Genomic DNA, 21,917 nt, shown 5'->3' with positions numbered 1-21,917 from the left:
CATATTCCTGCTACTATATTATTATTTTTAATATCCACATATATATATATATATATATATATATATATATATATATATATATATAATTCCACCATAATTATCTCATGAAGATGGTTTAAAAAGAGTTTTGGCAGCTTTGATTCGACGGGGATGTAACATAACAACAAAACTTAATATTGTTCATCTAATGTGTTAACAACTGAGACAAATGTACTTACAAATCATCCCGGCTGAGTGACGGCTGGCCACACACACACACACACACACACACACACAAAAAAAACACACATGGCATTATAAAGTACAAAAACAACTTTATTTACAAAAAAACAGACCACTGCCCCGTCCCGCAAAACCCCCCCGACCCCCAGTGACGACCGAGGAATGCTGCGTCTGTGGCTGAGGTTGGGAATTTACTGGACTGACAGAAAACAACAGCCAGCGCTGCCCGGCCGTGTTTTTCCTCCCACGTATGGAGTCTGAGTTTACCCGTCGTCTAACGCCGCGGTGAAGCGGCGCTTCCCGACCCCCCCCCCCCCGACTCGGTTTTAAGAGGTTTGGGCTTCTGTTCGGCTCCCGGCGCCGAGTCGGCAAGCGCGCTTAAAACGGGAGGTTTGACGATGCCGCCTGGGACGATGGTGCGCATGTAGTCATAAACATAAACCTAATTAATTCACCTTTAAAATAATCACACGGTACAAAAACTGGTTTTCGGTGCGTTGAGATCGAAAGTCGGGACGAAATGAAACCAATCTTCTTTCTAAATAACCAAACAGACAAAGAATAGACTTAAAGAGTTTCCGTGGTTACGGTGTTTTTGGAGGTGTTAAAAACAACACTAACTTCCTGGTAATGGCGTCAGCGAACGTTTACTGAGTGCGAGGTGTGAACGTTCCCACCGCTGTGTGGGTGAAACGCTGATGCACGCTTTAGTTTCACCTGCAGGCGACAACGAGTCCGCCTCAAAGTTGCGTCTGCTGACGGCCGGCTGTGTGATGTCATCAACCTGAATCCTTTAAAGGGGGGCACGTTACAGCTGCAGAATGTGTGTGTGGTGTTACGGTATAAAAATGTGCGTATTTGTAAAAATATGCGTTAGAAGGCGTAGCGGGTGCGAATGTCCTCCAGCTTCTTGGAGACTTCGGGCGGCGTCCTGTCCAGCTCCTCGGCGACGCTCTTCTGCTTGTGAGGATCCATGCTGTTGAACTGCTCGCACAGATCTCCGTCGATCACGTTCTGCAGCAGAAAAACACACAACACCAACGGGACTCTTTATTTTCTTTACGTTGTGCTCAAATGTGCGAGAGCGGATCGAAAAGGCTCGGAGACACGGGCTCGTGTTGCGCAATCGGTCGGACGTTACAACGTTCGCCAGGAACGTCAGCAGCTGAGTTTCACAAGTATTTGTCACAGTGATATTTGCACATCTGGAATTTCACCTCGGACCCGAAACTTCAGCAGAGAAACGGCAGATTTTGGGTCAAATTTATTGGGGAACTAAAATAACTCTTCTGCAGCCGAGCGTTCCTGAGCCCATGCAGTGATTTCCACGGCCGCATCAAGGCTGTTTTTCGAGCAAAGCCACTTGATGGGTCAAAGATCACAGCCAACCAATGATGGTTTTCGGTGTCGGATGTTTTTCTGCTCACGAATGTTCTCGTACCAACGGTCACGAAAAAACCCGTGTGAAACTCAGGTGCTGATGTTGATGAAGACACGTAGCGTTTAATACTTCCTTCACGTTGCAGCGTCCCTCGTGAGCGGTCTCTGAACTTTCTCATCCATTTTCGGATATTTTAAGAGGCGATAAAGAGATGAGATCTTTACAATAAACACACTGACATAAAAAAAAAAGAAAGAAAAGAAAACCAGCTCAAACCTTGACGGGGAAATAGTAGGATCTAAAGCTGAGATGGTCTCTGCCACACAGTGGAGGGAACTCGGAGCGCATGTGCATCTCTAAATGCTGGAAGAAGTCGTGATCCTGAAGAGAGGAAACAGATGTTAAAAAACCAAAGATAAAAAAAACCACGGTGTGGACGTAGGAGCATTTAATGTGAGCGGTGTTTCACCTCGTGGGACGTGAAGGGCACCAAGATACCGATGCCTCCGGACAGCGTGTTGTACACCAGCGACTCTGAACCTCCGGGGATCAGCGTGGTCTTCTGGAGGGACAACACCGTCTCGCCAACGTGGTAGTTCACGATCACCTCGGCCTGGACAGAGACAGACAGAGAGAGACAGAGACAGGAAGTCACACCTGGTGAATTCGATCTGTCCACGAAACACTTAAAACGGAAGGAACTCGGTGAAGAAATCAGATCAAATACAAACATGTTGGATATGTCACGAAGACATTTTGTTTTTAGGTTGGAGCTCCAAAAGGTCGTCTGTTCCCGGCACACACACACACACACACACACACACACACACACACACACACACAAAGCCCATTAAGCCCATGAAGACTGTGTCTTCTGTGCCGAGGTCAGAAAGAAGACACGCTGTCATCCTCCACTGGGGAGGAAATTGGTCCGGATTGGTTTAATCCAATAACCATAAAAAAAAAAAAGAAAAGGAAAAAAAAGAAACTGCAGCGCCCATAACTGGTGGAAATAATCAGGACGTACCTGGGATACAAAGGCAGCATTGGGGAGCAATAAAAGCTGGTTATTGGCCTGATGAAGCCACGTATGTGACATACATGACGCTGACGCCATGAGACCAAGAAAGTGGAGTTAAAATAAGCCGCATGCAGACCTTCTTCCCTCTGAGGGGGAACAACAGCAGCTTGTTCGGCAGCAGCCGATATAAAAGTGTCTTAAGCTGCAATACCACCGAGTGCCACCAGAGGTTGGCTCCAAAAACTCCCATTCCCGTGTATAATCTGAAGGTTTTAACGAAGGGGGTTCTTTATATATCATTCATAACCTGAACACTTTTAAATCTAAAACCATGTCAAATTTGTTTTTATAGCTGTTATTGGTGATAAAAAAAAAAAAAAAAAACTAAAAAAAAAAAAAACATTCGAGCCTAATATGTCAATAAAATAAAACAAGAAATTTCAGATTTCGATTTTGGGGGTTTATGCAAATTAGTTCGTATTTCATGAGATTATTCCCCTTTTGTGTATTGAAACAAAGAATTTCCGAATAACTTTCTTAATATGAATAATCAAATAGAAAAGTTTCATGTGGATATCTATTAATAAAAATCTTTACCCCGTTGCCCTGTAGCGTCTAAATCCAAATACATGTTCCGTTATCTAAACTTTTTGACCTCAACTGTGCCACTTCTTTCATGATTTCTATATTCTGATCAATAAGCTTTGACAGTACAAGTGTGTGTGTGGCTCGTCATGCTGCCGACGTGACTCCCCGACACAGTCAAGCCTTTCATTTAGCCTGACCTTGATCTTCGGGCATTGATCCAATAAAAGGGGAATGCGTTTTAATTTAATGTAAGACGGCATTCAGCCGAGCCGTGTACGGACAATTAGGTCCGACCGGCCAGATGTGAACACACGCAGACATTTTGGATGAAGCCGAGTCGGTGCGTCCACGCCCTCTTCTATAAATAGACGCAGTACATTTCCAAACGGGCATAAATGGAGGACAAACACTGTGTCACCGAGGCGACGGGGACCAGCTGGTACCGTGGGGCTGGAGGGACTTTCCCAGTCTGAGCGCTACCTAAACACTTCTGACCAGGATTTCAAATATGGGATGAGTGATGCTGCGTGTGTGTGTGTGTGTTGCAGTTGTGAGTAGGTTAAACTTGTGGTTGACGCTGGTTTGTGTGTGTGTGTGTGTGTGTGTGTGTGTGTGTGTGTGTGTGTGTGTGTGTGTGTGTGTGTACTGGGCCGATACTCGAGCTGCAGCACTAAAGCAATATTTTTTAACATTTTGTCTTTTCTTTGTATTCATGTCACTTTCTCAAAGCTGAGAAAAATAAAACAACTGTTTAGACTCATCAAGCAGCTTTACGTTTCCATTTCTAAACGAACTCAGAAAGCATTAACTGATTTTATTTTGTATTAAATTGACCTAATTTATTAATTTAAAACACCAATTCTTAGCAAAAGCCTTGACTTGTTCTTTTCTGTGTGTGTTGTTTTTTCCTGCTATGAACTGTACTCTCAACATCACTGAAAATGAAAGCATGCTCTTAATGATTCCTCAAGGTCTAAACGATGAATGAATAAATGATTTCAGGGTCTGGAGCCGAATCAACGGTGCACAAACTCCCCAAAAATACAAGACAAACAAAAACACTTTGACGACCGAATTAAATCTGACAGGAAGAACGGTTGCAAACACGCAAGAAATCTTCAGGAGAAGGACGACCTGGTGAACTGAGTTTACCTTCTGCGACGCTCCGTTGAGGAGTCCTCTGTCCCACAATGCTTTGTTCCCCGTGGGGTCCTCGTCCACGTCGTCGCTGGTGTTGGGGGGAAGACGCACCTGGAAAAATGAATCCAGATGTTTCAGAAGCCTCGTGGGAATTAAAACACACCCAGGATTTCTGTATTTCCAGTAAGTCAAAGCCTCCTTCAATACATCAGTGTCTTTAGCCTCGTGGTACCGACACCGGTTAACTGGAGACGCCGGACGCTCCTCGTCTCCCTACTTACGATGCTGATGTTCCCGAACTTGTCGGCGGAGGCCATGGTGTCGTAGTCCAGCAGGCAGGCGGTCGTCACCCAGCGCGGGTACGTGTCGTCGGCGAAGATGATGAGCTGGTTCTCGTTGCGTCGGTAGCGGACCCAGAACAGACTCTCCTGGACGTCGGACACGATCACGCGCTGGCCGATGGTGTGGATGCTGGTCACCAGCGTGGGGACATGCTAGAGGAGGAGGAGGAGGAGGAGGAGGAAGGAGCGGTGAGGTATCATACATATCTGGAGGATCGTCCGTTTGGCAGCAGCTGGTGTGCACACTTCCCTCAGCGACACTCCTGCACACTAACAGGGCAGAAATGTACAGATCCTCTGTGCAGATTTAATTTGAAAAGCCTCTTGACCCTCGTCCAGCCTCACAAAGCACGAGTTCATTCCCCACCTCGTAAAACATTTTACGAGATGTTCGACACTGAAGCAGACTTCTCAGCAACGCTTTTTATAAGACAGAACGAGAACTACCTCAACCACAGAAAAGGGGGATTCGTCCGTCACTTGTTTCCTGGAGATGCAGCAAATAATCTCTGAAGGTTGTTTATTATTTGAGAAAAGAAGGAACTTCCTGTTTTCACAAAACCGTCAGAGAGAGTTTGGTTACGACAGGTAGATGTGGAGCTGAGAACGTCTTTTGTTTGACCATAATGAGCCTTTAAATCTGGGTAATTACATAAAAATGTCCCTGGAGCTAAAGTACCCGCCACGGGAGGAAGTTTAGGAGTAGTCCGACTGTCAGAGGCCGTGTGGAGGTTATCAGGAGATGAATGGGTGGAGAATTTGTCAAATGAGGTCTTAGACATGACAGAAAAGGGCATTTTGGTCCATTTTGATCAAACTACTCGTCTAAGATTAAAAAGCTTTTAAACTTCTGATAACAGCAGAAATAAGAAGGTGGACGAACTTGTTGGGAACTTTAACGGCTAAAAATGCTTCATTTCACCTGGAAAGTGATGAAATTAAAATCAGTTCTCTCATGAATACCTGCAACCTTTTATTATGTCAATGAAAAAACCTTTTTTTTAAAGTGGTAAAAAAGATCAATTATTGCTTCTTTTACAAACATATTTTTGTAGTTGTTGACCATATAAAAGATTATAATTACATTTTAAGCAAACAGATTTTTGTTTTCTATTATTAAACAATCATTTCTGTCAGTTTGTAGATCTGTGTTTCTTTCCATGACAAAGTGCCGACACGTTCATCCACGTCTGCATTGAACCATCGAACTGAGTAATTCAGATTGTATTACATGAATTTCTAACACCACGACTGCCTCTGTGGCGGCTGTGGAGTCGACTTTAAAGCTTGTTAAGTGGAGCGATCCGAGTGTTTTCTCTGACCGATGGATCGGTCGTGGGTCAGGTGAGAGAAAACAAAAGTTCATACAAACAGCTCACGGCAACACACAAGACCTGAAGCAGGTGATTTCAGGGTTTCAACTCAAAATCAAATGTCAAATTCCCTGATTTTCACTAAAAAGTTCAAATCTTCCAACTTCCAAACTGGCTGCCGTGATGTCCAACAATATAAGAAACGGCCACGTCATGTTTTTCCCATCAATTTATAAGCTAAAAGGCGTTTTCAGTACAAAACTTTTCACTGCTTAAACCTACTGCACAATAATGACCACCGGAGAAACAGACGACATGCACAAAAAAAAAAAGAAAAAAAAAAAGCCAGCATGTACTGTTGCTGTGGCAGCAAAGGGCTCTCTCCCCCATATTTCATATAGTTTTACAAACTTTACATTTCTTCTGTCAGCTATTTTTTGATCCCTCGGTCTTTAAATTCACCATTTTCTAGCCAAATCTCTTGAAATGAACATTTTCCTGACATGTTTTCCTTCCTAAGCAGCTACACCAAGTGGAAAGGGGATAAAAACCATTGAGGAAATGTGAAATATTCATATTTTGATAAATGGCGAGTAAAATTTACATTCCCCGTCTGGAAAAGAGGTTTAAAAACCTGCCGGCGCACGGCTGATGTCTCGGTTCCTACCTTGTTCTCACACTTGCGCAGCAGCTTCTTCTTGCCCAGGTCGTAAATTCTCAGCAGCTTCCCGACTCCGACCAGAACTCGTCCCTGGAAGGGCGCGATGGCCAACGGCACGTCCTCGACCGGGGTCTGGCACGGGAAGGAAAACAATTTCACAAAGAAGTCGGGTTTTAGACGCAGCCGGTTTGAGAGCGTGGAAATATCACACCGAGCACAGCTCTGGATATTAGTTGTTGATCCCTTCAGGTCGCAGCAGGAGCGAAGGTCAAGGCGGCCCGAGCTCGCTGTCGTTTTTCGATACTCGTGTTTGTTGTTCCTTTCTATCCTCACAGTGTCAACTTGGGCAATACATGGTAAACATACCATATTTGGGCATTTTGCATATAATATTCTATCCGGGTATCCGTACGCATGTTCATGAGTACGTAAAGTTTAAATAAAGACAGACTCATCTAAAACATCAGATCTGGTTAAGTGGTTGTGAAATTCCTTCTTCTAGCTCTGTGAAAAGAAGCGGTTGACTCCGCTGAGTGCAACACGACACCGACGACTCGTTTACCCCGTTAATCCACGCCAGGTAACAAAAAGCATGCGGCGATGCGCCCTGACCGTCTCCGCCCGGCTCGGGTTTCTGGGGATTCGCCCCGGAGAGCAGCGTTGGTGGTCATTAAAACGTTATCCGAGGCGGCGCCTGCCAGGTGCACTCCTCCCCCCTCCAGCCCATTCCTTCACAAACATTTGGAGAACGGAGCCCAGAGGCAGCAGATCAAAGCGGTACGATCTCACGTCTCCCAAAGAAAGACGGTACATCGCTATGCGTGTACGGGATGCCCTTCACTTCCACTGCATTTCATTTCCACTCCCTGGAGCGGTGCGTTTTCACACACCTGCAACATCGGTAAAGTTCTGGATCTGCAGTCCGAGCTGCTGAGATCAGTGAGGGCAGCAGTTTACAGCTGCATACAATGAAGGCTGACGCTGCCACCTACAGGCAAAGAAAGAACTGCAGATAAAGCTCTGATTTCTGTTGTTTCCCACATAACAATGAGTCTTTGTGTATTAATTCATATTGTCATCAAGAGAAATTAACCGATAGACAATCCCATCTCCCTCCCTCCTTCGGTGGCTCTTTCTTTTATTGCAGATAGAAAAAACTGTGGGGAAACGTGTGGCTCACAGACCCGGTGGACGAACACGCACCAGCCAGGGAAGTCAGTTGACAGCTGCCTCATATGAAGCTCTTTATATTATGCAAACAAAACAAAAAAACTGTTTTGAAAGCAAATTTCTCACACTGCAATAATTTTTTTTATTTAAATCAAGTTTGTAAGTAAAAATATATAAACTGAGAATATAATTATATGCATTGCAAACTAATTTTGCTCTATAAGTTTTGGTCACAGAATTAAAACTTTTCCTTTTCGGTGCTAGAAATTTGCTTTCAAAACATTTTTTTTCTTTTTCTGCTGGCATAATAAAGACACAAAAATACCTTCATATATCAGAGCCTGAACACAACGCAGCGAGATACTCCGAACACTCGGTGCAGAGCAAAGCTTCAGGGAGAAAACACAGATAAAGGAGTCTCATAACGGGTCGCTTTAAATTAAAGAGCTGAGCAACCGTTGCTTCATGTTTTACCGTCATTACTCCCTACGATCATAAAGGGAAAATATTTCATCCTGAAAGCAAGCTAAATATCATTTTTAGTGTCACTCAAACCCACCTTGTGCACAAACTCCAGCTTCTCCCCTCCAGCGATCAGCCGATAAGTGTAAATGAAGCCGCCACCCACCGACCTGGGGTTCAGGATCATGTCTCTGGCGACGCCCACCAGAACGTACCAGTCGTCTCCCGTGTTGGGGAAACGACACACTGCAACGCTGGAAAAAAAAAACCAAAAAACCGAGGAGGATTGAGATACAGGCTTTTCAAAATAAAAGCAGAGTTAATTGAGATGGAGAAACGCATTCTTCCAAATGACAGAAATGTGATTTCATGACCGAGAAAACGGTGCACATTTTTAACACATTGAAAATATTGCATAAACACCTGAATAAATAAAAATAAAAAAGAGAGCACAATGCCTTCTGTTTATCTTTAGCAACTACGGACCACAAAGACGTTGCAATACCTCTCAACAAAGGAAATATCTGTAAAAAACTGACCACTGTGTTTGTGACGTTTTGAGTTAGTTGACAAATATTCAGACTAAAAATACGTATAAACTTGTGTAAGAGAAAATCTTATTCTGTGATTTGAGAACAAGGTCAAACACAGATCAGTTATATCTGTTACAAATAACAACAGCCCTGATTTTAACATTTCCTTTTTTTTTTTTTAATCACGTCCTGCAGAATAAAACTGAACTCTTCAGACAGGTTTTGACCAAAGTGCATTAAAACAGAATAATAAAGAAAAACACAGTGAACATGATTAAGAGGTTAAACAATTTGATATCTAAAAATTTATATTAATATATTTAATTACCAAGTAAAATAAAAAAAACCTGCAGACGGGAGGGATGGTTTCCTGCAGTATTTTCTAGATAATAAAACCAACAAACACTTTCTCCTTCTTAGAAATACGGACTGAAGCACATCTGTCTTCTGACTGATTCAATCAGCCCACCAGATATCAGAAATTCTGACATTTTTAAAGATTCCTTTCCACAGACAGCACAAAGACTTCACAAACAGCAGCTGCCTATTGAATTCAGATGGGAAATACCACTGGCTTGAATTTAATGAGAAGCTGGGAGACTCGAGGTCCGACTGTCAATCAAAGTGAAAGGCGTATTAAATGTGAAACAGTCCACGGTTAGACTGCATTTCCCCTAATTATCCAAATCCCACCCAGGCAGCAACTTCAGAGTTCAGAGCAAAGACACAAAGTCTTACGGAGACATTTCAAACATTCCCGTCAAGTCTCTTCTTCTTTCCTGTTTCTGAATCATTTTTAAATACTTAATGTCATCATCCATCCGTCTTCATTCATCCCTCCAAAATGTAAAAGTATTGATGTACACAGAGTGAATGGTGCTCACCTGAACGCAGCCTCGTTCTGCTCCAGCTGCACCTGGTCCAGAGTCGTACCCTGGATGGGGTTGAGCAGGCGCACCAGCGACGCCCACTGGCCAGCGCCGGCTTTCGGCGCGCCGAAAATGGCTTCGGGGAGATTCTCGTTGAGAAACGCGGCGGCCATCTCGGCGGCCAGCTCTCTTTCGTCCTCGCCGGCAGCCTCCACCATCTCCTGTAGGGGGAACGAGAGGACATCGTCCCAACGGGAATATTTACTTTGTTCACTCGTGTGTGAAGATCAACGTTCTGACGAACTGTGATGGGGATTTTTTTTTTTTTTTTTTTTTTTACTGATGTTTCACAGAACGGACATGAAATTAAATCAAGAGATGGAAAATGATTGTTTGCAGTCCAGATGTAAACATGACTGGATATAAAAGGATACCGACTCCAACAAGGTAATGCAATGTTGTTGGTTTTTTTAATATATATTTATCGTTATTTAAAAATATGGAAATAAAGAAAAGACTCTGAATTTGAAAAACCAAACCGGTTGGATATCACTGAAATAATATAACTACTCATATGGACTCTAACTATTAGTATCTATAAGGTATTTTTAGATACTGCTGCTCCTTTCCTTGTATTGACTTCTGTACGTTGATATGATCTGTTGCCTCTGACACACGGCTGAACTACTTGCTTGTATTTTTTAAAAGTATGGACTACATCTTTTCTCTTTTTTAAATGGGAAAAATAAATTTCTATTCTCCTTTGGCCATAACTTTACTAACCATCTTTACCCTCCTCAGTGACCACAGACAGATTTGAACTTTCCCAGCTGAGTCAGAAGAATTCATCTCACGGACAAACGTTCATACCTCGGCCATCTGCTGCTTCCTCTGAGCTTTGGTGGCCTCGGTGTAGGCGTTGTGGTCCGTCTCGATCAGAATGAGGTTGTTGGTCTCCGGGTGGATCACAAACTTCCTGGGAGTGTACTGAAGGGGAAACGCCACCTGGTTGAAGACGGCTCCGAGTTTCTCCAGAGCCAAAATCCTGCCGGACGGAAAACGACACAACAAGTTATGAGTAAGTTTGAACTGGAGGTGTGCGGTGGATTCTTCCACCAGAGGGACGTGTGCGTCCAACATTACCAGGCTGGGTGGTGCTTCTCATTACAGTCTATACTTTAAGTAATCATGCTGACACAGTGTATTTACTGATCCAGAGCAAACAGCTGGATTATTTGCACTTGAACTGGGCTTGTTACCAAAAAAAAAAAAAAAACAACAACCACAAACTCTGAAATAAATCTGTCTTACTAAAAAAAAAAAAAGACAACTGCTATGAAACCACTGCAAGTTAAGATGATGTCATCAAACTGCTACTCTTGTTCAACCAATCTTTCAAAAAAAATAAAAATAAAAGTGATTTCCTTTCTTGTAAGACAAAGGATATCAGAACCTTGAATGAACGACAGGCTAAAACAGGAAATGTGGCAGTTTTTTTTTTTTTTTTTGCTTAAAAACAATTAAATCATCAAGTTTGATGCCATTATTCAAATTATTGCAGCTTTAGATTATAGTGGGACTTTTAACAATTAAATCTCTGTCATTGGCTGAACAGAAATGCTTTTTTGTTTATATATATATATATGTATATATATATATACATGTATATGTATATATAAATTTTTTTTTAAATTTTTATATAAAAATATAAATCGTAGCGCGAGTCTGTACCTCAGAGTGTTGGTGGAGATGGCCACGATGCCTTCAGGGCACTGCTCTGAGGCGAAGCCGGACGCGTACTCCAGGGTCTCGTAGGAGAGGGGGGTCAGGTGGAAGCGGGACTGGTACGAGTAGCTGAGCCAGGAGCGGCTGGACATCGCCAGCACCTGTCAGTCAGAGGGAAAGACTGTATGTTACTGCGGCAACTAACAGGTTTCTTCACAATTCATTTGGTGATTTATTATATTTCATTTTTAAACAGTTTATTTTAGTAAGGAAATTGTGCAATCGCAATAATTATTGCAAATTCAACTCAATCCTGGAGGAACTGTTTTTGTAATTAAAGTGGAGGTAAATGTTTGTGTCACGTACGGCTTCCTGTCCCTGCATCCGGACTCTGAACAGTTTGACAGGTCGGGACCCCAGGTAGCGTGTTCTGGTGTCCGACAGGTCTCCGGTTACCGGGTCCAGAACGGTCCTCAGCAGCACACCGTTCTGAGGGAGGGGATTAAAACCACACACACACACACACACACACACAATTAGAAAATCTATATCATGACAAATTCTCACAATAAGAAATTATATGAATATATAAAATAACAAATTAAGATTTATTAAAAACATTTTTTTTCCAGTTATGTTCTTCATAGATGACATACATTCATATGTGCTGTTTCTATGCGCTTTTATATTATTTCATCGTATCCAAAACGCGCCATTCAAATGTCAAGTACACGATCAATCTGAACCGATGCGGCTGTGAACTGTAGAAATGAGTGTGTGATTTTAAATCAACATTTCTGGAATCAGCTCAATGAGTGATAAAAAATAAATAAATAAATACCTGAAGCCCGATGTTGAGGTAGAGGAAGCCGATGGTTCCCTTGTCTCCAAGCTCGTCTTGTTTCTCGACCCCTCCCATCTCTACGATGCACAGACTCTCCGGCTGGGCGGGCAGGGCCTGCATGCTCAGAGGCTGCAGGCAGTCCTGGATGGGATGAAGATTCGCAGGGTTAAAAAAAACAAAAAAACAACTTCCACTCACAGAAGGATCCAAACAAACAAAATGAACAACATGTACAAAACCATGGGAGACCAAAGAGCTATTTACTGAATCTGTGCTGCCACAATCGTCCCAAAAGAAATCAAGGAATAAAACTAAAATCCTTCAAAGCCCCGCTGGATCATTTCGGAATTTTTACGTCATCGTGATAATAATCGGGTATAAAAAGCTTCGCTTGGTGCTTCCAGGACTTTTCTCCTGTGAAACACCGGATACCCAAACTTTGTTCCTGTTTGACAGGAAGTGTCACGTGTCATTTTAAAGGCACCTGTCTGAGCCTGAGCAGTGAAGAGTGGATTGTGTAATTTTAAGTACACTGCCACCTATTTAATTCTGGGATCTTGAATAAATAAATCACTTTTTTTTGTTTTATCTCGTGTCTTCAGCTAGATAGAAAGTTTTGCAACAGCCTGCAAAAATCATGACTGTATAAGTACATGTGGAGTCTGACACCACTTAATTAATACTCATGCAGGATGTGGACTGAAGTTTCAGGTCAGAGTGAAGCTGAATAGTAATTAAAAAAACAAACAGGTGTTTTAAGGCTAAAAGCTGCTTGCTGGTCTTCCAGCAGTACATGTGAGGAGTACAATGTCATGCAACATCCAAGCTTTCCCTTTGGGAAGGGTGTCAACTGTTACAAGCACAGACAGACGTTACTTATGATTGGCCTCAAATAACTAAAAGCAGTTTGTTTTGGCTGAAGGGGATTCACGTCAGTCATCGAAACAAAGGACGCAGTTAGAAAATGTGGTTTCAAACTCGTTACGGATAAAAAAAAATTACAGAATTTTAAATGGTATTTGGCTGCAGGATAAAGAAAAAAAGAAAAAGATTTGCCACAAATTCATAGTAAACGGTACAATAATAGAGAGATTACTGTACCGGGTTGTGTTGGCTTCCTGGTTCATTTACAAAGTGTTTTTTTTACTTGTTTTTATAAATGTTCATACCGAGGGGTCCAGGGAGATGATTCGGACGGTGTTGTCGACCAGTCCGACAGCCAGGAACCTGGAGCGCTGCTCACCGGGTGGGACGTTGGCCAGACTCATGCAGACCACATCTGCAGACATCTCCTTCCTCTCCGTGTACTCGTTCAACTGGCCCGACTACAGAAAACAACAACAACAAAGGAGACACAGAGAGAACAAAAAACAGCATAATTACACAGATGTCTCATTTTATTCCTTTTATTATGGTGCCCGAGATTGATATTGTTTTATTTGAGTCATCCGATTGTCACAAAGATTTTTACAGAACCTACAATTTAACAGCGTAGTCATTCCTGAGATCACACGTTTGACAATATAAAGTGTAATTTAAGCGTCTTTCAGACAAATAATGACATTTAAAAAAACAAAAAGAGGACATTTTTATTGAAATTTGAAAAATAATAAACAAGATTTAAAAAATGAAATGGGGAACGTGTGTCAGATACACAGCACCACTCTGGCCTCACAAACAGTCTATGTCATAATTTACATTGTACTTCGAATGCAAACAATTTTTTACCCAATATTTATGTTTTATGAACTCCCAAAATAACAAATGTTTTACTTTAAATGTAATAAAAATATAGTTTACGCTCCAGATGTAAAGTTGCATCACTACAGATCCAGAATAAATCTGTTAATATTTAATTTAAACATAAACAGACACCTACTGACCATGTGAATATTTTAATTGTACAGTATGTACATGTGTATATATGTGCTGTCTTACCGGGTCCATCTCGAAGTAGACCAGCTCCCCTCCGGTGAGGGCAATGACGACCTGCCGCTGGTTCACGGCGCAGCGGACGATGGTTTTCTTGCCAGGAGTCTTCCACTCGTTCACACGCTTGTCGGCTCGGATGTGGCGGATGCCGTCTGGGTAAACCTGCGTGGACACGAACGGAGGGAGAGAGAGAGAGAGCAGGAGAAATTAAGATGGAGAGGAAAATCATAGTGAAGTGAAAAATATCAACTAAAATGTCTTGTTTATCAGAGAACTTTTGCTTATTTTTTTTTAATGTCTCAAAACAACAACAACAACAACAACAACAAAAAAAAAACTAACTAACTAACCTGAATTTATTCTTTTTTTACAATTACTTAAACAAGGAGTCACAGCCAAAGATAGAAATATTAAACAGGGTAATGTGTGACACTCATTGTAACAGGACTTCTATATTACTTTTACTTTTATATTTAAGTGGATGTCCAGACTGCATTGAAGGAACATTTGAACCCACCTGCACGAGGGCGTCCTCCCCCAGCAGGGAGCAGGACAGGGTGGGCGTCGTTCCCAGGAAACCAGAGTCTGTCACCTCCTCTACGGTCTCCCCGATGGACAGAACCAGAGTGGCGTTGACGAAAGACACGATGATGTAAGCGTCGAACTCATCTGATGAAAGAAAAAGAAAAAGAAAAAAGAGTAAGGATGAGAAAAATAATGCTAATGGAGGTGTGCTGAGGATAAAAAATATACACACACACACACACATACATATGTGTGTATGTATATATATATATATATATATATATATTCTATATATTATAGAAGAGCAGAAAATGCAGCAGGCATCTATTTCAGGTGACTTAAAAAATAAATTTAAACAATGAAGCCTTTTAGTTCTGATTAATGAGTTTGTTTTAGGTGTTTATATATTTTGTTTCTCCTATTTAATAAATAAATGAAAATGTGCAGGTCCTACTTGGGGTTCACCTCTGGCATAAAAAAAACCATGGCTGAAACAACACACTCACTTTCCACTTTCCACTTTGCATGTGTGTGTGTGTGTGTGTGTGTGTGTGTGTGTGTGTGTGTGTGTGTGTGTGTATCAAGTTGCCCAACAGAAAACAAACAATGTGGATGTTTTTGCACTCGAGGACTATTAAGCAGCACTCTTTAAAAATAACAAGTAAAAATGAATTTAATGACTTTTTGTAAAGTCATGACTATGATATGTAAAGATTTCCTGTAGCACAATCAATACTTTGGCAAATCTGGCTGCACACACAAAAAAAGAAAACTGTTTTCTGTCGTGTTCACCAAGGTGAATTTAAGACTTGTTAAGACCTTTAGTCTAAGAATCATAATCTTTGCATCAAGTTAAAGTTCTGGAAAAGGATTAAGCCCGTGTTACCTGGAACCAAATAATGAGCTTACACACACACACACACACGCACACACACACACACACACACACACACACACAGTTCAGTCAAGAAACGAGCTGCTGTTATACTTACAAGCCACTAGAGGTCACTGTATATGAGATATTGAAGGTCCATGAAGACCATAGACAGCTAAACAATGCTTTGCAGTGAGCAAGATGAAGAGAGCCTTTTTACAAGGATATTTTCTTAAAGCAAATTAAATTCAGCAAAGTATCTGTTCTGGTTTTGACGAGTCAGTCGGGTCCGTTTTTAGCATCCAGCGAGTTTTGTTTCAGATGGACACGTGCTAAACCGCTAATGCACTACATCAGATGCTAACAGTCCCAGTTTTCTTTGTAACTGAAACATGACTTTTTTTCTTTTTTTTTTTTATCCTGACAGCCATGAGGTGAACTGTCGGGCGTCTCGATGAGGAGCTGCTCTCAATGAGGTTTTTATAAGAAAAAAAAAAAAGGTGTGAAAGATGTTATTACCTTCTACGTGTCTGCGCACTGTCCACACAGCGTTGGGGTTACCGGGCAGCTCGGACACGGCCATCTCAGACACCTGAACAGAGAGAGAAAACATCTTTATTAAAACACTGCTTGTAGTAAAAGGGTGTTATTAACTAACAGAGTTTTTTTTTTTCATCTCAGCAACCAGTGAATGTTTGTTGGAGCTCAGCGTGAGATCAGAGCGATCGACAGACTCCTCAGTTTTTATTCAGAGAAGAGACATGAAAAAACTCATCATTTCCCCAGCCAGTAAAGTACGTGTGTGTAGTGTGTGTGTGTGCGTGTGTGTGTGTGTGTGTGTGTGTGTACCTCCAGTCCATGCCGAAGGACCCTCAGAGTCGACCTGGGTCCTCGTCCACAGGACACGTACAGCTGAGGTGTGTCTTCATTGGCCAAATCAGCAATCTGTCAAGAACAGGAGGAGAGTAATTAATGAGTCATTCGCTAATCAAAACGACGATGGATCTCTTTTTAAATGTCTTTTTTTTTTTTTAAGTGAATGGAAGTTCCCGGCCTGACTCACCTGGCAGGACATGATGGGCGACAGGTTCTCCTGCTCGTCCACCAGCACCAGGTTTTTCAGCGGGCGAGGCTGGAAGAAGAAGGTGTCTCCCTCCTCCAGCGGCATAGCAGAGGAGAACTCGGGCTCGTCGTCGTCGTCACCCAGGTGAGCGATTTGGTAGAGATAACTGGAGGAGACACGGGTGGAGCAATGTGGGTTAGAAGGAAAGAGACAAAGAGCGACAGACTTGAAGTGCAGCCTGAAACTTACTGGTTTCCAAACTCTGAAGACACAAACAGGAAGCCAGTCTTCAGGACACACATGGCCGTTGCCACGGGGATGGTGTCGAAGTACTTCAGCCGGATTTCTGTGACCTAAGACGCGACACGGACGTCATTCAACACATTTTCTTTTATTATATAAAACAAGTTTAAAACAGAAGAGAAAGAGGTTCATTTTTTGTAATAAATAAGTTAAAAACATAAATAAATCTAAAAATCAAACACAGCGTGCTCACCATTTCTTCGTCTGTTTCCAGGGTAACCTTGAAGATGTCGCCCTGCTCGGTCTGGGCCAGGAAGAAGAACATGGACTTGGTCTTGTGGGTGGCTGAGCACACAAATATCATGCCACGCTCCGGGTCGTCCAGGTCGTTCTGTGGGACAGCGGAGGAAAAGAGTTAGAAAACAAGAGCAGGGTTGATTTGATTTGGATTCATTTTCCACAAATTAAAAACACACTAGACTACAAAACAATTCAGTGCCGTGCAGAGAGAGGCAAAAAACAACAACAGTGGGCTTATGTGAAGCATCCACTTAAGATAATGTTAATGTATAGTTATAGAAAATACAAAGTTTACATCATAATATCACTACATAAAAATAATGAAACAAATAACAGAATATAGGTTACAACAATCACAGCAAAAACAATAAAGTCAATATAAAAGCAAAAAGACGCGAGTATGGCGATGGATGAGTGTTTATCTGTTGCAGTTACGAAACAGAAATTACTTCTTTTTTTTAAGCACCTTTTCAAGCATTTAATAGAGGGACAGCTTTTTGTCAGATGGGAGAGGCCATCCCATAATTTGGTACCTGAATGTATCGAATTGAAAATTGACCTGAGCAGGTGAGAAATTTAGGCGGATGAAGATCTGAGACTTGACGGGTGGAGTAAAGAGTGAACCTGTGAATTTGCTTTAAAGTAAAGTCTTAAACTTTTCTGGAATATTTCCTTCATTTGAAATATATTTTGTAAATAGAAATACAATATTTGAAAAACATTTATATCGTAAATGGTAAGAAGCTGTAGTTTCTGAAATGGAGGGAGAGATGGACGATGTGAATCCGATCAGGTTCAAAGAAATGTAAACGGACTCACCCTGCGTCGTGGGATCGGACAGCGGATGTCGGGCTGGTCTCCAAAGTTCTTGTAAGTGATGTAGTTTTCGGAGCAGATCAGGACGCCGCTCGGCCCGTCGGAACCACCGGGAACTGGACAGAGAGGAGCATTTAAGTAGGAGGACAGTTTGTTTTTAAAAAGTCAAATCTAAAAGGTTTTCTGTTCCTTCTCCAGCTTCCCTTCGAATGTGTGTTACGGTGCTGAGATCAGAGGTTTAAAATCTTTCTCCACAGTTTAATCAGAGAAGAGACATGACAAAACTCATCATATCTGCAACACCTAGACATCTAAGAATCCTTTGTAATCCATCCATATATCAAATAAATCTGCCATTTCCACGGTCCCCCTCCGAATGTATTCGGGGCAGCAATGAGTGACAGGTGAAGTGCAGACGAATCACGTCTCACGAAGCGGCTGAAACATGATGTCACTGTATTTTCAGCCCCGATGACCTCCCGTGTCCCAAAATGCTCACCGGTGATGAGGAAGTTTCCGTGTTCTTCCAGCGCCTCGCTGTACTTGCGCACCACGTGATTCAAGCCGAGGTCCAGCTCGTAAAAGGTGAGCGTCTGCTGCGTGTTGGCGGCCGCTTCTCCCGTCGGGTCGTTGTCAGCTTCCTGGAGAGATCAAACGCACGTCGGCGGACAGGATCAGAGGCCGGCTCGGTTACTGTTAGCCTCCATAAACGGAGTTTTTACAGTACTTGACACGTAATTGAAACAAATCTAAAAGATCAGAGGTGTGAAATCTTTCTCCAGTTGACAAGTCAGAGAAGAGACATGACAAGCTCATCACATCTAAAGCAGTCTGATGTATGAAATAACCTTTAAGCTCTCTTTATACCTCGTAGTCCATTTCTAAGCAGGCGAACATCGGATTTTCAAAGCCGACATCGACGCCGACGACGTGGTAGACCAGCGTGTTGGCTTTGTGGGCCTCCAGTGGAGACGAGATGGTCAGTCGAGCGGCGGCATCTCTGTTCAGGATGTAAACCAGCTTCTGTTTCTCTATCGCTCCTGGGAAAAAAAAAAAAAAAGGTGAAGGACATTAACACATCAAGTCATATCTTAAAACTCAGGCACGAGCCGACAACAAACAAAGCGCCTTTAAAAGTCTTACCGATCATCACCGCTCTGCCTTTCGGGTCGACGGCCAGGAACTGTCCGGGGACGATGCGCCGGCAGCCGCTCTTCCCGAACGTCTCCTGGTGGATCTTCTCGAACATGTTCTTCGATGGGTGATACTCCAGGATGACGATGCGACCGCTGTCGCTGCCCACAACGATGTAGTCTAACAGATACAACAATTTAAAAAGCTGTTCACTCACTTTGACAATTTATTAATCATTTTCTGATTTATTTATTTATTTTTAATCAAGATCAAATATGGCCCATTAGATCTCAGGGAGGAAAAGAGAAACCTCCTACTTTAATAATAATTTTTTTTTTTAAAAAGGCTGACTATGCAAATACATCCATCTATAAAAGTGTGTCTTTAAAATGCTCACAACCACAAACACATGAAAGTAACTTTGGTTCCAGACCTTTGGTTCCTCCAGTGAGTCTGAAGGCCATCAGGGACCTGATGATGCCGAACACTTCCATCGTGAGGAGAGTGTGCACTTTTCCTGTGTTGGCATCTGGCCGCAGTAATTCCAGGATCTTCCCTCTGGAAACGGCGATCTCCTGCATCTTGGTTCCTACCAGAACAAAAAATATTTCAGCACTTGTAGCTCTCACTAAATGCTGCTTTCCAATCCACGGAGAACGGCCTGATCTCACTTCCCCCACTCTGTTTGCGTACGTCACATTATTCAACAAGCAAATTAGCACATGGACAAATATAGAAATGGAAGGAGGTGAGTTGAAGCAACAGGGAGAAAACAAGTGAAACATCCTTGCTCACTGGAGCCGCGTTTTAAAGCACCATCTGTTAGAAATGAATGATGTATTTCTCGTTTGTAAACTGTCTGAATGCTCGAGTTTGTAATTCCCAACCTGAACCGTCAGGTGCAACCCGATCACAGTTGGTTCAGATTATTACTTAAACATGAACAAGTATAAATATTTCCAGAGCAGGTGATAATTTTAAGCCATGAGGACATTAAGTGTACTTGTGCTTTCTCTCCATTAATGTGCAGTCAGAGAAGAGTCATGAAAACACGTCAAACACTAAAGAAAATAACAAAAACCAACAAATTATCCCAACGGACGTAAACAGGTGAATCCAAGACTCATCAGTGGTTTAAACCAAACCAACCAGGAGGAGACAGCCAGGGAGGTCTAAGAGGAGGCTGCAGACTCACAAACCAACCAGGAGGAGACAGCCAGGGAGGTCTAAGAGGAGGCTGCAGACTCACAAACCAACCAGGAGGAGACAGCCAGCGAGGTCGAAGAGGAGGCTGCAGACTCACAAACCAACCAGGAGGAGACAGGCAGCGAGGTCGAAGAGGAGGCTGCAGACTCACAAACCAACCAGGAGGAGACAGCCAGGGAGGTCTAAGAGGAGGCTGCAGACTCACAAACCAACCAGGAGGAGACAGCCAGGGAGGTCGAAGAGGAGGCTGCAGACTCACAAACCAACCAGGAGGAGACAGGCAGGGAGGTCGAAGAGGAGGCTGCAGACTCACAAACCGACCAGGAGGAGACAGCCAGGGAGGTCTAAGAGGAGGCTGCAGACTCACAAACCGACCAGGAGGAGACAGCCAGGGAGGTCTAAGAGGAGGCTGCAGACTCACAAACCAACCAGGAGGAGACAGCCAGGGAGGTCGAAGAGGAGGCTGCAGACTCACAAACCAACCAGGAGGAGACAGCCAGGGAGGTCGAAGAGGAGGCTGCAGACTCACAAACCAACCAGGAGGAGACAGGCAGGGAGGTCGAAGAGGAGGCTGCAGACTCACAAACCAACCAGGAGGAGACAGCCAGGGAGGTCGAAGAGGAGGCTGCAGACTCACAAACCAACCAGGAGGAGACAGGCAGGGAGGTCGAAGAGGAGGCTGCAGACTCACAAACCAACCAGGAGGAGACAGGCAGGGAGGTCGAAGAGGAGGCTGCAGACTCACAAACCAACCAGGAGGAGACAGGCAGGGAGGTCTAAGAGGAGGCTGCAGACTCACAAACCAACCAGGAGGAGACAGCCAGGGAGGTCTAAGAGGAGGCTGCAGACTCACAAACCAACCAGGAGGAGACAGCCAGGGAGGTCGAAGAGGAGGCTGCAGACTCACCTGAGAAGTTGCCGTGGATGGCGTGCGTGATGCCGGTGGCGCGCTGCAGGGTCAGGTTGTAGAGAAACATGGCTGCTTCTTGTTCACTGGCTTTCCACACAAGGTCAGCTTGGTGCAGCTTCGGCCCGGCTTAAAGCTGGAAACGAGAAAGAAAGTCAGAAATAAAAGAGACGCGGAAGCTAAAAAAAAAAAATAATAATAATAATTAAAATAAATAAAATGGGAGCTTTTAGCTGCTCCACTGATGACGCAACGAGGAGCCTGTTTTTACGAGGGATATTCAAAACTGAGCCGAGAGGAAGAGGAAGTACAACCGTGAAATACTTTCCCCAAAATAAAGATGTAAAAGTTAGCGGAGGTTTAAAACAATTAAAAGAAGCAGCTGCGCACTAAACTCCAACCTTACTGTTTACATGCTAACGTTCACGGCGCCTCCGTTTCTTCACCATCACGAGTTAAAACCGCGCGCTTTTTGTCCCCCCCCCCTCCCACGCATACAATCCCCATTTGATTGCGGAAAACCTGTAGATTTACAGGATGACATATTTACCGGCGTGTTAAATAAGATGATTCTGATTTCGGATGGATAAAGTTTCATTTGCACAAACAATTTCCAAACGACGAACCGCCGTTGGTGAGGTCCTTTG

At 43.1% G+C, this 21,917-nt stretch overlaps 1 protein-coding gene across 1 annotated transcript; it reads right to left on the bottom strand.

The window, feature by feature from the left end:
- Positions 1 to 330: 330 nt before the first annotated feature.
- sf3b3 (splicing factor 3b, subunit 3) lies at positions 331 to 21,917 on the bottom strand. The gene is made up of 27 exons (XM_069172769.1): positions 21,821 to 21,917; positions 21,271 to 21,406; positions 19,591 to 19,746; positions 19,167 to 19,337; positions 18,891 to 19,063; positions 18,523 to 18,664; positions 18,027 to 18,139; positions 17,161 to 17,298; positions 16,914 to 17,017; positions 16,665 to 16,830; positions 16,451 to 16,546; positions 16,121 to 16,193; positions 14,720 to 14,871; positions 14,209 to 14,364; positions 13,440 to 13,595; positions 12,268 to 12,411; positions 11,793 to 11,915; positions 11,433 to 11,587; positions 10,572 to 10,746; positions 9,717 to 9,922; positions 8,397 to 8,553; positions 6,674 to 6,799; positions 4,634 to 4,846; positions 4,365 to 4,463; positions 2,073 to 2,216; positions 1,880 to 1,984; positions 331 to 1,236 (listed from the first exon to the last, which is right to left on the bottom strand). Exons 2-27 carry the CDS (start codon positions 21,338 to 21,340, stop codon positions 1,096 to 1,098), a joined length of 3,654 nt encoding a protein of 1,217 aa, XP_069028870.1. The 5' UTR covers positions 21,341 to 21,406; positions 21,821 to 21,917; the 3' UTR covers positions 331 to 1,095.

This window comes from Embiotoca jacksoni, unplaced genomic scaffold, assembly GCF_022577435.1.
Source record: "Embiotoca jacksoni isolate LCO1_2020_lvr unplaced genomic scaffold, fEmbJac1.0.p SCAF_55, whole genome shotgun sequence".
NCBI classification, from domain to species: Eukaryota; Metazoa; Chordata; class Actinopteri; family Embiotocidae; genus Embiotoca; species Embiotoca jacksoni.
The sequence above is the reverse complement of the archived record's forward strand: the minus strand, read 5'-3'. Positions and strand labels throughout refer to the sequence as shown.

Bases quoted from the DNA above. Each gene is read 5' to 3' on its own strand.
- sf3b3 (XM_069172769.1), bottom strand. From the start codon at position 21,340: ATGTTTCTCTACAACCTGACCCTGCAGCGCGCCACCGGCATCACGCAC. The intron at 19,064-19,166 runs GTAAGACTTTTA...TTTTTTTCCCAG, and splicing joins AGGCAGAGCGGTGATGATCG to GAGCGATAGAGAAACAGAAG. The intron at 11,588-11,792 runs GTACGTGACACA...TCTGACTGACAG, and splicing joins GGATGCAGGGACAGGAAGCC to GTGCTGGCGATGTCCAGCCG.